Source organism: Impatiens glandulifera, chromosome 5 (assembly GCF_907164915.1).
Source record: "Impatiens glandulifera chromosome 5, dImpGla2.1, whole genome shotgun sequence".
Classification (NCBI taxonomy): domain Eukaryota; kingdom Viridiplantae; phylum Streptophyta; class Magnoliopsida; order Ericales; family Balsaminaceae; genus Impatiens; species Impatiens glandulifera.
This window is the reverse complement of record NC_061866.1, coordinates 33,801,810-33,815,868: the sequence shown is the minus strand read 5'-3', so window position 1 is coordinate 33,815,868 and position 14,059 is coordinate 33,801,810. Positions and strand designations below refer to the sequence as shown.

Here is a 14,059-nt window from a genome sequence, read left to right as displayed (position 1 = left end):
GTAGAGCACCAGCCAAGTTGCGGTACAAAGAAAAATCTGACAAAGGAGAAAAGACTGAAGCCCCAAGTTTCGGTGTGGTATCAACTGGTGTAGTCGACGACTTACAAGATGACATACTTGCACAGTCGATAATCTCAGATGTATACTATCGTTGAGAGAGGAACATACCATTTGTAGAGGCCTTACCAAAATGCTCAAAAAATAATGCAAGAGACCCAAATCTTTCATAGCAAATTTCGTACTCAAGCTGGAGATGAAGAATCGACGGAGAGAGTTAGAGGATGTTATCAATATTATATCATCAACATACAATAAGAAGTATGTCAAGTGCTCACCCTGACGAAACACAAATAATGAGTGGTCTGAAATAGTTCGGGAAAAATCAAGTGTGGAGAAAAAAATTTGTAAAGCGTTTGTTCCAAACTCGAGGAGTCTGTTTCAAACCATACAATGATTTCTTCAAGCGGTAGACATGATTAGGAAATAAGGAATCTTTAAACCCATGGGGCTGATGCATGTATACAACATCATCAATAGCGCCATGGAGAAAAACATTTTTTACATCAAGTCGGTGAATTGACCATTTCTTCGATAGGGAAAGACTGAGGAGCAATCAAATAGTGGTCGCTTTGATAATAGGACTGAAAGTCTCCCCACATTCAATATCAACATGTTGAGTTTTTTTATCACCTACAAGACGGACTTTATGCCTCTCGAAAGAACCATCATCACAATCTTTTTTAGTAAAAACCCATAAAGAATGAATAATATTAACATCACTTGGACAAGGAACTAACTCCTCTGTCTTATTAGTAATTAAAGAATTAACTCTTCCTGCATGGCTAACTTCCAGTTTGGATCCTGTAGGACATCTACAGGGTTACGAGGTAAATGAGATTTAAACCCAGTAAAAAGAAAGTTAAAAATATTTTGGGGCTGAAACACCCCCTATTGACTTCGAGTGACCGGTCGAAGAGAAGAGGGAGGATGGACGGGAGGGGGAGGAGTTGGAGGTGGAGATGAAAGTGTAGACTGATGATGAATCACATATGATGATGGAGGATCATCGAGAAAATCATACAAGAGTGGAGGGGACTGAATTTTAACAAAAGAAAAATGAGACTCATCAAAGATGACATGACGACAAATATTGATTTTATCATTTGATATGTCAAACACTTATAGCCCTAGTGATTCAGTGGGTATCCAAGAAAGACACATAGAGTAGAGCGTGGAAGAAGTTTATGAATCATTGTGGATGGAAATAGAGGGTAACACAAACACTCAAACACGCGTAAATGGTCATACATTGCAGTAAAAACGTTGTAACGGAGTAACATATGTCATGTGTTTACATAGAAGAATATTTAGGAGGTATGTGGCCATTTGGTGAGTATGATGCCAAAATGAGGTGGATATTTTGGCATGAGTGAGTAATGTATGAATCATATTATTGATAGTACGAAATTGTCTCTTGACCTTGTCGTTCTAAGATGAAGTGTGAGGACATGAGAAGAAAAGGGCATCCCATGCGTGGACGCAAATTCTCTAAACGAATGATTATAGAATTCCCTCCTATTATCACATTGAAAAGATTTTATATCCCTCTCAAATTGGGTTTTGACGAGTGTCAAAATTGCAAGAAAACACTAAACACTTAGGATTTATGAGATAAAGGGAATATCCACAAAAAGATGAAAAATCATCGAGAAACAAAATATAATATATATGGCCAAAGAACTTAACACAGGAGACGTCCATACATCACTATGAATAATGTCGAACAATAACAAAGAAATCAAAGTAGAAGCCTTAATCTGCAAACGATACAAATGATACATTAGATAAGAGTGCTCAATGGCCATCACTTTGATATTTAAGGTATTGTAATCTAATATTATTAATTTCAGTTGATAAAGGCATCTTCCTTGTTTTATACTTTTGTCTTTAACGAGCATATGAATCAAGTGAAGTCCCTGATATGTTACTAGTATAAAGGTATTTATGATAGCAATCATAAATATAGGTCTCTTATTATGCTGCATAACGTTCATATCAAAATAATCAATGGTCGTAGGTTTATTGAGATATGACATCATTAAACCAGTAAGACTAGTGTGTGTTACATTACTTGATTTGATCAAGCGAGTCCCTATAACTTGAGATTATAGTTAATAAATTTGATTGAACATACAAGTGATTGTTAATGAGTTAAAAACGCATTGGAGTGTCTTGCACGAGACCACTCATGGTAATATATATATATATAATTATGTGTCAATGATGCGTCTCGTAGATTCTATAGTGAACTGTCTAATGAGTTAAAAACGCATTGGAATGTCTTGCACGAGACCACTCATGGTAATATATATATATATATATATATATATATATATATATATATATATATATATATATATATATATATATATATATATATATATATAATTATGTGTCAATGATGCGTCTCGTAAATTCTATAGTGAATTGTCCTTATACTTGAGGTGCTCAAGTAAAATCATATGCGTGGTGTTAGAAATCTTGTCTTGAAAAATAACATAAATATATATAAAATGATGTAGTTTATCAATTAATAAATTATTTATATATCAAAAACAAAATTTGTGAATTTTTTTATATAATTTGATTTATTTAATGTTGTTTAAAAATTTAAAAAATATGTCCTATCTTATTTTCCTTAAAAATATCACGAGTTAAAGTGAAATTATTAAAAACATGAACTCATCCCAAAATGAGTTACTACATGTCTCTTCTCAATTTATGTTATTAAATTATTTAATATTTTAATTAAAAAAAAAACTATTTTAAACTTTAATTCTATTTTTAATTTTTTTAATTATATATATAATTAAATTAAAAACATGTATATGACCTTTTAAAATTATAAAAATATTATTTAAATATACTTTTAAATTATATATATAAATATGTTTTGTTATTATATATATTAATATAATTAAATATATATATTTTACTGTTTTGCCCATGAGAGGGAACAGCTAATCTAAATTCATTTCTCCCCTTTCCTAGAAAGTCCATACCAAATTAGTGTTATTTGGCTATTTAAGTGAAATAGTATTTCTTTTTATGATAAGCTCTTCTTTTCCTAAAAAAAAACTCTTATTTCCTTTTTCAATTTCATAGTTGATTTCACTCTTGAAGCTCTTGGAGTACTTCTTTCAGATTCTAAATTCTCTATCCTCTCAGGTAATTTATTTCCACTTTTGAGATTTTGAGATGATATATGTGTTTAGGTTTATTATGTTTTAGACTAAATAATTAAGGTTGTTATTATGATTTAAAATTAAAAGCATGAAAAATTAAAATAGTGTATTCTCCTTCTCCATGTTAAAAAAAAAAAAAAATATTATTTTTATTATTATTTTTTTTTACAAAATTAGCTTTACACTCTACAACAATTTCACGTGAGTCGTCTCTTTAAAATTAGGCTTCACTAAACTCGTAAGATTATTTGTTTGTTTTTTTTTATCAAAAGTAATTAATTAAATTATTGAAATGTAGTAAATAGAGTAAATTTAAAAAATTAGTATAATTATAGACTAATCTGCATGATATTATAAGGTACTATATTATTTAAGAATTAAGTTAAAATAATGCTCTCTTTTTTAATTTATGCATTATAATTTTTTTGATATATTATAATTGAGTTCATATAATAAAATAATAATTAAACTTCAAATATGTAGATATGTTTATCATTTAAATTGAATATGAAATATAATTTAAATATTATAATATCAATGTCAACGGCTTAAAACACAATCAAAGTTCATCTTGTTCTTACAGAAGATCTCTGATCAGAATTCAAAAATCAAATGGGAAAGAAGCCGATCAAGTATACAGTGGTAATAATCAATCTCTTGTTGTATCTTCATTCATTCATCGATGATCGATCGATTGATTGATTGAATCAGTTTCTTTTTCGCTGTTTTACCTGTTCTTGATTCAAGTTTGTGTATGACCTTGAGCAATCATCGTTCAGGTTGATGCCTTCACTGAATCGCCATTCAAGGGGAATCCGGCTGCCGTTTGCCTGCTCGAGGAAGAGAAAGATGACGAATGGTTGCAATCTGTAGCAACTGAGTTCAACATTTCCCAAACAGCTTACCTGATTCCAATACCTAATTCAGACACAACTCCTCGTTTTCATCTCCGATGGTTCACTCCCGTTGCAGAGGTTTGTTTGCGTAGAACAACAAGGCTAGAATCTAACTAGGTTTGAAATCATTTCAGATTTACTGATTTTGTATGGTGGTAACAATTTCTACTTAATTACAGGTTAAACTTTGTGGACATGGGACACTAGCATCTGCACACTTTCTCTTTACAACTAGTTTATCCCACACTGATAAAATCGAATTTCTAACCCTTTCTGGAATTCTAACTGCTAAAAAGGTTTATGAAACAGATGATAACTTCTCAATTGAAATGGATTTCCCAGTAGTTCTATTGGTTGAAAATGATCATATTGGTGAAGTTACAGTTCGCAAAGCCATGAATGTTTCTTCTGTAATTGAAATAAAGAAGACTGCAGCAGATGATTTCTTAGTTGTTCTTCCATCAGGAAAGAATGTATCAGAATTTGAGCCTCAATTTGATGAAATACAAAAATGTCCTGGTAGAGGTTTACTTATAACTGGTGTTGCTCCTACCGAATCAGGGTTTGATTTCATTAGTCGATTCTTCTGCCCCAAGTTGGGGATGAATGAGGTCTCGATCTGGTTCTTAATCCAATTAATGTAACCATCTTTCTCCGAGTATGATCTTTACTTATGTTAACATGAATTTGTATTGTTTTTGTTTGTAGGATCCTGTTTGTGGAAGTGCACATTGTGTTTTAGCATCATATTGGTCAAAAAAACTTGGGAAATGTGATTTTGTTGCTTACCAAGTAAGAAATTTCAGTACCCTTTTCATATTCTTGAATCTTGATTGTGTTTTTTTGTTCTATGTTTCTTATTTGTTTTTTAACCTTATTTTTTAGGCATCGTCTAGAGGAGGCATTCTAAACTTGCATTTCGATGAGATAAACCAAAGGGTACTTCTTCGAGGAAAGGCTATTTCTGTAATGGAAGGATCTATCCTTGTCTAATTTGCTTACATTTCCTATAATGTATTGAATAATAATTGATTTAAGATGCCCCTCTTAACTCAAATTAGATAATCTCTGATTTGTTTATTTGAATTTCAAGAGATAATGTTATCACTTGTTAGTTATCCCCATAAATAAATAAAAACTAGGTCCACATTTGAGATTGAATAATATAACCTACAATTGAGATTGAATAATTTAACATAAAATATGACATAACAATTTTCACAAAGTAAGAATATTGAAATATACTGTTTTAATAAATATAAAATTGGGTTTTAATACACATTCAATTTAAATATTTGTTCACACAAAAGGAATACTAATTCAATTTATTTATTTTTTCACATTGAATAGTAAGTTTTCCTTGTTATCTATCTCATGTCTTTTCTCATATATAAAACCATTAATTTCTCTAAATTGGCATTTGACAAATGATTCTCCTATACAACACTTCTTCCACCATCATGGTCATCCTCCTCTCGACATAATCATTAAATTATTTAAGATGGGTTGATTTTTATTTAAATGGGTTGATTTTTATTTAAATTTTGTATTTGAATATATTAATGAATATAACTAATTATAAATCAGTATATTTATCAATCTATTTATGACAAAATAAATATATAAAACAAATATCCAAATGAATCGATGTGAGGAACGAGAGCCAACCATGCGAGTACCATAAAATGAGCATCTTTCTTAATTATGCACAGTTACCAATAATTAAGTATTGTAATATATTTTTAGATTATTGCTTATACAAATCTAGAAAACTTTTAATTATCTCTTTAAATAATATTAGTTATAAATTATTAAACAAATTTTATATGAATTTTTTAAACGTAATTTAAATGTTTGTTAAGAAATAAAAAATCAATATTAATACACTTCCATTTATTTAAGTATTTTATTCAAATTTTGAGACATACATATCTTAAAAAACATTTTTTTTATTATGTCTTTAATTTAAATATTAATTTAAATGAGAGATTATTATTGAACTATGGTATATTTATAATTTTATTCACATTTTGTAATCTAATATGAAAATTTAATTCCGAATCCAAATAATTGTAAATAAAAAAAGAAAATCAAACAAACAAAACATTATATTAAGACCCTCTCAAACTCAAAATACTATTATTTTTACATTTCACATCATATAATATTTTTCTTAAAATTTAAAAACTCATTTTTAAACTCAAAACAATATTCTTGATATATATTTTTTATACAAATTTTTTAATGTTTTCAATACTAATTTTATATTTATCAACTTTACAAATTAAACTCTAATATCTTTCTTATTTAATTAGAGAAAATTATGATAAAATTAATTATAAATCAATTATTTGTATATATTAAAAAAATAAATTTAATATCATTAAATAAATCCAAATTACACAGCAAGCCAATCAAATTCATTCACAACTAAATATGTTTTTGCAATATTTCAATAATCTTGGAAGAAGTGGTGATAGTTTATCAGATTATTAATTATATTTTTCTTGTTTTTAGTTCACTTTTATTATTTATCTGGTACTTTAATGGAAAAAACAATTATGTTTTTTAGCCTTTTTATTAATGTAATTCATTATTGTAAATTTATTATATGTAAAAAAATATAAGTTAAAAATAAAAAATTAAATATTTAAATAAAGAAAAAATGTTAGGTAGAGCGAGGTTGGGGCAGCGACGCTCCACTTGACTGCCACGGTGGAAAAAAAAGTCACGGTGGATGTATGACTCTGAGAAAAAAAATTGTTTTTAATCCCTCTCTCTTTCTCACTCTCTCTCCATTTTTGAACTGTTCGTCTTCTTTTTTCCCCTCCCCCACTTCGGTGATTTTTTCTCCATTTTCGAACCGTGCATTCTTTCGCGACTTGGAACTTCGACGATTTCTTTTCTTTCTTCGGCGACTTCGAATTTCGGCGATTTCTTCTTCCTTCTTCCACGACTTCGAACTTCGGCGATTTTTTCTTCCTTCTTCCGCGACTTCGAACTTCGGCAATTTCTTCTTTCTTTCGAGCTTCGAAAATGGTAAACCCTAAAATTAATGTCAAACAACAATATTAACGAACAACTAAAACCCTATAATCGTTTTACTTATACTTTTCAGGAGAATCAGATTTCTTTAATTACATTCAAGTCCAAAATTTACGGAAGGTAAGTTCCCGAACATGATTACCTGTAGTTATGGTTTATTTAATATTTGGAAACAGTATTTAATTGTGTTTCTGATTTTTGTATTTGAGTTAGAAAATATGAGTTATTAGGTTATTAGTTTATTAGGTTATTAGGTTATTAGTTTATTAGTTTCTGGAAACTGTTATGAATGAATTCAGAAAACTATCAATAACAGTTGTAGAAGATACATGACAAAACTTGAATTTCATGTTAGGGATTGATCCTGAACATGACTAAGTTTGGGAACTTGATTTTAATTTTTAAAACTATTTTTATTCATGTTTATGTTTTCTGTTTTCTGTTTTTGAGTTAGGAGATTTGATAACATGGTATAGTAAATACATACAGTAATGAAAATTCAAAAATTGAAAACTTAGCTGAATTATGTTTGGAAAAGATGAAACCTCCTTGTTAATTAGGAACTTGAATTAGTTGAATTATGTTAGGGACCATTTGGTCCCGAACATCCCGAACATGGCCGTGTACATAACCAATTGATCCTGAACATGGCCATGTACAAGACCAATTGGTCTTGAACATGGTAAATAAAACTTGAATTTTCAGGCTCAACACTTTTATACATGTTAATCGTGCTTCATTTATCTGTTTATTTTGTAGAGTATATAAAAGGAAATGTCGTCGGCCCTCGACAACAGATTTTTCATTGCTTGCCATTATTGCTATAACTTCCTCATTTTTAGCTTCCTCATCTCCAGCTTCCTCATGTTAAACTTCGTCATCTTCAGCTTCCTGAACTCCCTCATCTCCCGCTCACTCATCTCCAGATTCCTCAACTCCCTCATCTCTCGCTCACTCATCTCAAGCCTCCTCAACTCTCTCAACTCCCTCATCTCCCGCTCCCTCACCTCACTTCTCCCCAAGAATATATGAACACAACATTTTCTTCACTAGGACCTCGTCAAATGACCTTTTCAAACTAATTCAACAATTGACAAAAGAACAAAAAAAGGTCATGAAGGCCATAGACTTCGGAGGGCTTCTTACACTTGATCTTTAAAAATGTTCAAGCGAAATCTCTTGACACCTTGTCAGGTCATTCAAATTCGACATCAAAAGCGATAATTGTACAATCAGCCTATGGAATGGTCAAAAAGTCAAAATTGAAGAAGAGAATGTTTAGTGCGTACTGGGCATCTCGAGAGGAGAAATTTAAATTGGTGAGTCCATTGGAAACGATAAAGAGTGCGCGAATATGATCAACGGTTATGGGAATGGAGGAGACAATGGGAAATAAAAAATAGTTCCGGTCCAAGAACAACTGTAATGTCAAAGATGATTCTTAACAACAGAGTAGTTGACAATAATTTAAAGATAAACTTTGGTGTCTATGTTGTCAGCATTTTTCTCTAGACCACATAGAATATACACTACATGTTTAAAATCCTGAAATCTTTATTTGATGTCGATAATATCCGAAACTTAAAATGGTGCAAATTCACAGTGAAAAACTTAGTTGAAGGCTACCAGAAGTGGGAGGCGACTGAAAGGTGTCATTTCATTGGACCACATTCATTTCTCATTGTAAGTAATTTTTGTCAGTATTTTAATTTAGTGTTTTATTCAAATTTCAATATAAATGTTCTAACATATTGTTTATTGTTTACATGGATAGAATTGTGAACCCTAAACTGCAACTGACTTACGAACACAAATTTTTGATATTGTCATGCTGGTATGAGAATATGTTGTTTAGTAGGATTCAGATATAAATTAAATGAGGAGGATTTAAATATGGAAGAGATGTTGGACGCCTTTCACTTCCAGATGGGGTGCGAGATCGGGTGTTAAATTAGTTGGATGATCACGTGGATCATCATCAGGCATATCATGTGGATGATGATTTGGATGATAATGTGGATGTTGATGTTGGTGATGGTGTGATAGATAATGTGGAGGGGGCTCAAATTGGAGAGGATGAGCCTCAAATATTAACCTCCTTCATTGTTAAAAATGCATTAAATACTATTGTTAGATCTGCACAAAACATGGCTAGATCTTCAAAGAACATGACTAGATATGCAAAAAATATAGCAAAAACAACATTGGTGTTGGCAGATATAATAACATCATCACAACAATAGGAAGTCAACCCATCTGTCCTATTTCATTCATCCATCCATGTCTTCTACGAGGCTATGAACACAAATTAATTATTTCACAAAGTCACCCCCTATGGATGTTACGGATGTTGCCAAAAATAATTAACCCTCAGATGTTCGATTTGAAACACCACCCCAAGTGATGGTGGATAATGATGTGAATGTTGACAAAGATAATCAAACATCAAATGTTTGAGTTGAAACACCACCCCAAGTGGTACCAACCAAAGTGGTACCACCCGAAGTGGTGGTGGAGGAAGAGCAACCGAAGAGGAAGAGGGAATTAATTATTAACAATTCGGATGTGGATGAGCCATCGGTTCGAGTTGAAACACTACCACATTCGGCTGTTAAAGTAGAAGCTCATGTGCATTCCCTACTCTACCAGAGGTTGTAGAGGATTAAAAAACCTAGGTCGATTCTTTGCTCTCCTTACATGGTAATAACTACGATGAAATTATCCCATGTCTTCCATTTTTTCAGAATTTCACATTTTGATCGTAATGTTGTCGATCTAATTTTTGCAGAATCCTACTTAAGGTAACATCTTTACAACTATTTATAGTCATTTTAATGTTTTCTTAACTCTTATTAGGATGTGTTTTCTTCACTTGTCTTTGCAGTGAAGTGTTATTCCAGAGTGACCGAATCACGCTGACCAGAGAACACATACTTACATTCAAAACTTCAAAACTGATACATATTTAGAATCTAGAATAATTGATTCTTAGAGTCAATTAATCAATTACCTTTTTAAGAAAACTGACAAAGGCATCCAGAAAATTTCCTTCTCTACTTTTACATATGGAAGTTTTTTTTATATGAAAACTCCCTAACATGGCCATGTTCGGGAGCAATTGAATTGGTTCCCTAACATGCCATGGTTATTATATATTTTTTAAATATGATGTTCATTTGTAGAGTTCACATCATTGTGATGTTGAAAATTTTATCGGTATAATTAAAGAAGAAATGAATTTATTTCATATATCTGTTGAAAACTTAAAGAAGGTTAACCTTGTAAGTAACATCTCCAATATTTTAGAATAATCTCATTTTTCGACTACCTAACCATATGAAAAAATGGTCCGAAAAATAAGAGCACCTGGCTCCGCCCATTTACAAGGACTCGATTCTATGTCCAAACATCACATGCAAGCTATTCCCTATTTTAGAACATTCTCATTATTAATTGTACTGCATCAACATGAAACAAAAATAAATCCAATTATTTGACAACCTACCATTGCTAGAAAATTTTCCATGTGAGGAAAAATATTTGACATGACCATGTACAAGATTAATTGGTCCCGAACACGGCCATGTACAAAACTAATTGATCCTAAATATAGGGATGGACAAACCTACCGATCTGATCTGGTATTTCAGATCGGATATCCGCCTCTATTTAAAAAAAATTGCGATCTGTATCCGACCACTATTCGATTCGAAAATACCGGATCAGATCAGCCAACCGGATACTCGCTGATCCGATATTTTTCATATTTCTATTTTTTTTCATTTGCTAAAAAATAGAAAATGTTCTATTAAGGATCTCAGTTATGAATTCAACTCATAATTGTAATATATATATAAAAAGGAAAGGAGATTAGCTAGGTCTTGTTTGATAATTAATTATTTAATAATATTTTTGTTTGGGTAAATAAAGAATTATTTTAATTGACAAAGGTTGTTGGTTGAAAATTACCAAAATGTTATTTTAGACAAATATTAAAAATAGACAAACTTTTGTTTATAAATATGTTATTTTATTTTTAAATTTTAAAACACATCAGATCGACTTCCGATATCTGAATATTTTTTTCCCGATCCGTATCCGATCCAGAAATCTGGTAAAAATAGCAGATCGGATCGATATCTAAATCTGATCCATTGGATTTAGATTTTTTCGGATCGGATCGGCCAGATCAACGGATCGAATTTTTTGGCCAACCCTACCTGAACATGGCCATGTACAAGACTTATTGGTCCCGAACATGGCCATGTACAAGACCAATTGGTCATGAACATGGCCATGTACAAGACCAATTGGTCATGAACATGACCATGTACAAGACCAATTGGTCATGAACATGGCCATGTACAAGACCAATTGGTCTCATACATGGCCATGTACAAGGCCAATTGGTCCAGTACATGGACATGTACAAGACCAATTGGTCTAGTACATGAACATGTACACGACCAATTGGTATTGAACATGGCCATGTACAAGACTAATTGGTTCCGAACATGGCCATGTACAAGAATAATTGGTCCTGAACATGATCATGTACAAGATCAATTGGTCTCAAACATAACCATATATAAGACTAATTGGTCTAATACATGGCCATGTACAAGACCAATTGGTCCAAAACATTGCTATGTACAAGACCAATTGGTCAAGAACATGACCATGTACAAGACTAATTGGTCCAGTACATGACCATGTACAAGACCAATTGGTCCAAAACATGGCTATGTACAAGACCAATTGGTCCAGAACATGACCATGTACAAGACCAATTGGTCTCAAACATGGTCATGTACAAGACTAATTTATATCTATATTAAACTATATTTTTTTTACATTAAAACATTAACGTTGAATGTTATCCCCACAAGTATTATATTACAACATACAACATTTTCATACAATTACTAATTTTGTTGAATGTTGTCCCCACGAGTATTATCTTCTGGATATGTTTGAGAGGACAAAAGTTATGCGAAAGAATATTGAGTCGAGACTAGATCATTCCATTGTTATTGTTGTGTTGAATCCTTTACTATTGTTGTTGTTGTCTCATTTTCCTTATTTCGACCCCTTTTGTTCATAACTCTTTCGATTATAGATTGTTTACGTTTGGTTAATTGTCGACCTCTAGCTCTCACTCTCACGGGAGAGTGAAACAATTGTGATGGTGCATAAGGTGTTGGTGCAGAAAGTGTATGTAAAGAAGGTGTATGTGTAGAAGGTGTTGGTGCATAAGGTGTATGTGTAGAAGTTGTTGGTGTAGAAGCGGATGTTGTTGAATATGCAATGAACTTTTCCTTCACTACCTTGACCACTTTAGCCAAAAAAAGAAGTTTTATGATCAGATTGAGCTGCAATATGTTGGATCTCTTGCACCATTGGAGTAAGATAGTTATACCGCTTTCTTTCAATGTCACCCATATTAGAATTATAAATATTATTGATATTTTGATAACCTCTTTTCAAATCTTTACGCTAGTGGTCGAAGATATAATTACCCGACACCATATTCACCTTCATTCTTCTCAAAACCGCCAAAATATGTCCACACATAAGTCCTTTGTACTCAAACATTTTCTATTGACAGTTTACAGAAACCCCCGTCTGGTTGAAGCTTACCTTTACAAAAATATCTCTCAAATGTTCTCCATCATGACCTTATATGGTCTAGTTGTTGTCCGGTCGTCTTCAAGTATGGAGGTGTTACAAAACATTAACCCTTTCACCTCATTCTGGAACAACTTAAAAATATTGTTTGTATATACACTCGGATATTGATTTTCCAATGAATACCCACTCACAATTGGAATAGTAGAATTATAAGAATGAAAATCCATTTTTTTCCTTCTCTATGTTCCTCTTAAGGGCCCTGTCATATTTCTCTACAAATTATTTTAGGGATGTTTTAGAATGAACAAAATCATAAAAAAAAAATCATTCATAGATTCACTTTTTTGAGATGTTGAGATGCATGTCCATAAGTAGCATTTAACATACATAGGAATCCATTTTGTACGTTCTACGTGCAAGGACTTCAACCAATTATTGTCTTGCAACTAAAACTCATCTATCATTTTCAGCCAACTATATATATCTTCACAATACTGGATTGTGATTGAGTTGTAAACAAAGTTCTTGAATGTCTTTTTTATACTTTTATAATGAGCATGTGCAAACAATTTGGTGGGAGTTTTTTCATTATATGCCAAAGACAAAATCGATGATGGGTGTTCGGAAATAAATTTTCAATTGCAATGCAATTGATCGACATTGGTCAGTGATTATTGCCTTTAGAGCACATCCGTTAATACATGTCAACCATGCTTTGAAAAGCTAGATAAACAACTCTGAAACCTCACTGAATAGTAAGCCACATCCTAACAAAATTAATTGTCCATGATGATTAACACCAACAAAAGGAACAAATGATATATCATAGCGGTTTGTCAAATATGTTGTGTCAAATATGATGACATCCGAGAAGTACTTGTATGCAGCCCTTCATCTTCCATCAGCCTAAAAGACATTCTTTATCTGATTTTCCTCGTTCACATCATATACATACAAAATTTAAACATCTACTTTGTATTTGGTAGAAATACTGATATAGCGCTTCAACATCACCATTTCCTAACCTCAACCGCTTAGCTTTTGAAATATAGTTTTTGTAGCTTCTTTCATTAAAAGTCATATTATCATATTCACCAGCTTCAACTACAAGTGATTGATATGTTTTTGACAAAGTAATTTCAGCTTCGTCGTTTAAATCCAATTTTTTCTTCGCACTTGGATCTAAAACCTTGTGAGATCTAAGATGTCTAGACTTTCCAGGACTCAAGATATGGTTATGGT

The 14,059-nt window shown here is 31.7% G+C and overlaps 1 protein-coding gene across 1 annotated transcript; it reads left to right on the top strand.

The window, feature by feature from the left end:
- The first annotated feature begins 3,807 nt into the window (after nucleotides 1–3,807).
- Nucleotides 3,808–5,212, top strand: LOC124938708 (uncharacterized isomerase BH0283-like). The gene is made up of 5 exons (XM_047479203.1): nucleotides 3,808–3,887; nucleotides 4,025–4,219; nucleotides 4,321–4,752; nucleotides 4,850–4,933; nucleotides 5,027–5,212. The coding sequence occupies exons 1-5, from the start codon at nucleotides 3,858–3,860 to the stop codon at nucleotides 5,132–5,134; spliced, it is 849 nt and encodes a 282-aa protein (XP_047335159.1). The 5' UTR covers nucleotides 3,808–3,857; the 3' UTR covers nucleotides 5,135–5,212.
- Nucleotides 5,213–14,059: the final 8,847 nt, after the last annotated feature.

What these genes read in the sequence shown, in the direction of transcription:
- LOC124938708 (XM_047479203.1), top strand. Translation starts at nt 3,858, where the DNA reads ATGGGAAAGAAGCCGATCAAGTATACAGTG. An exon ending in AGCCGATCAAGTATACAGTG is followed by an intron (nt 3,888 to 4,024) that starts GTAATAATCAAT and finishes ATCATCGTTCAG; the next exon opens with GTTGATGCCTTCACTGAATC. An exon ending in GTGATTTTGTTGCTTACCAA is followed by an intron (nt 4,934 to 5,026) that starts GTAAGAAATTTC and finishes CTTATTTTTTAG; the next exon opens with GCATCGTCTAGAGGAGGCAT.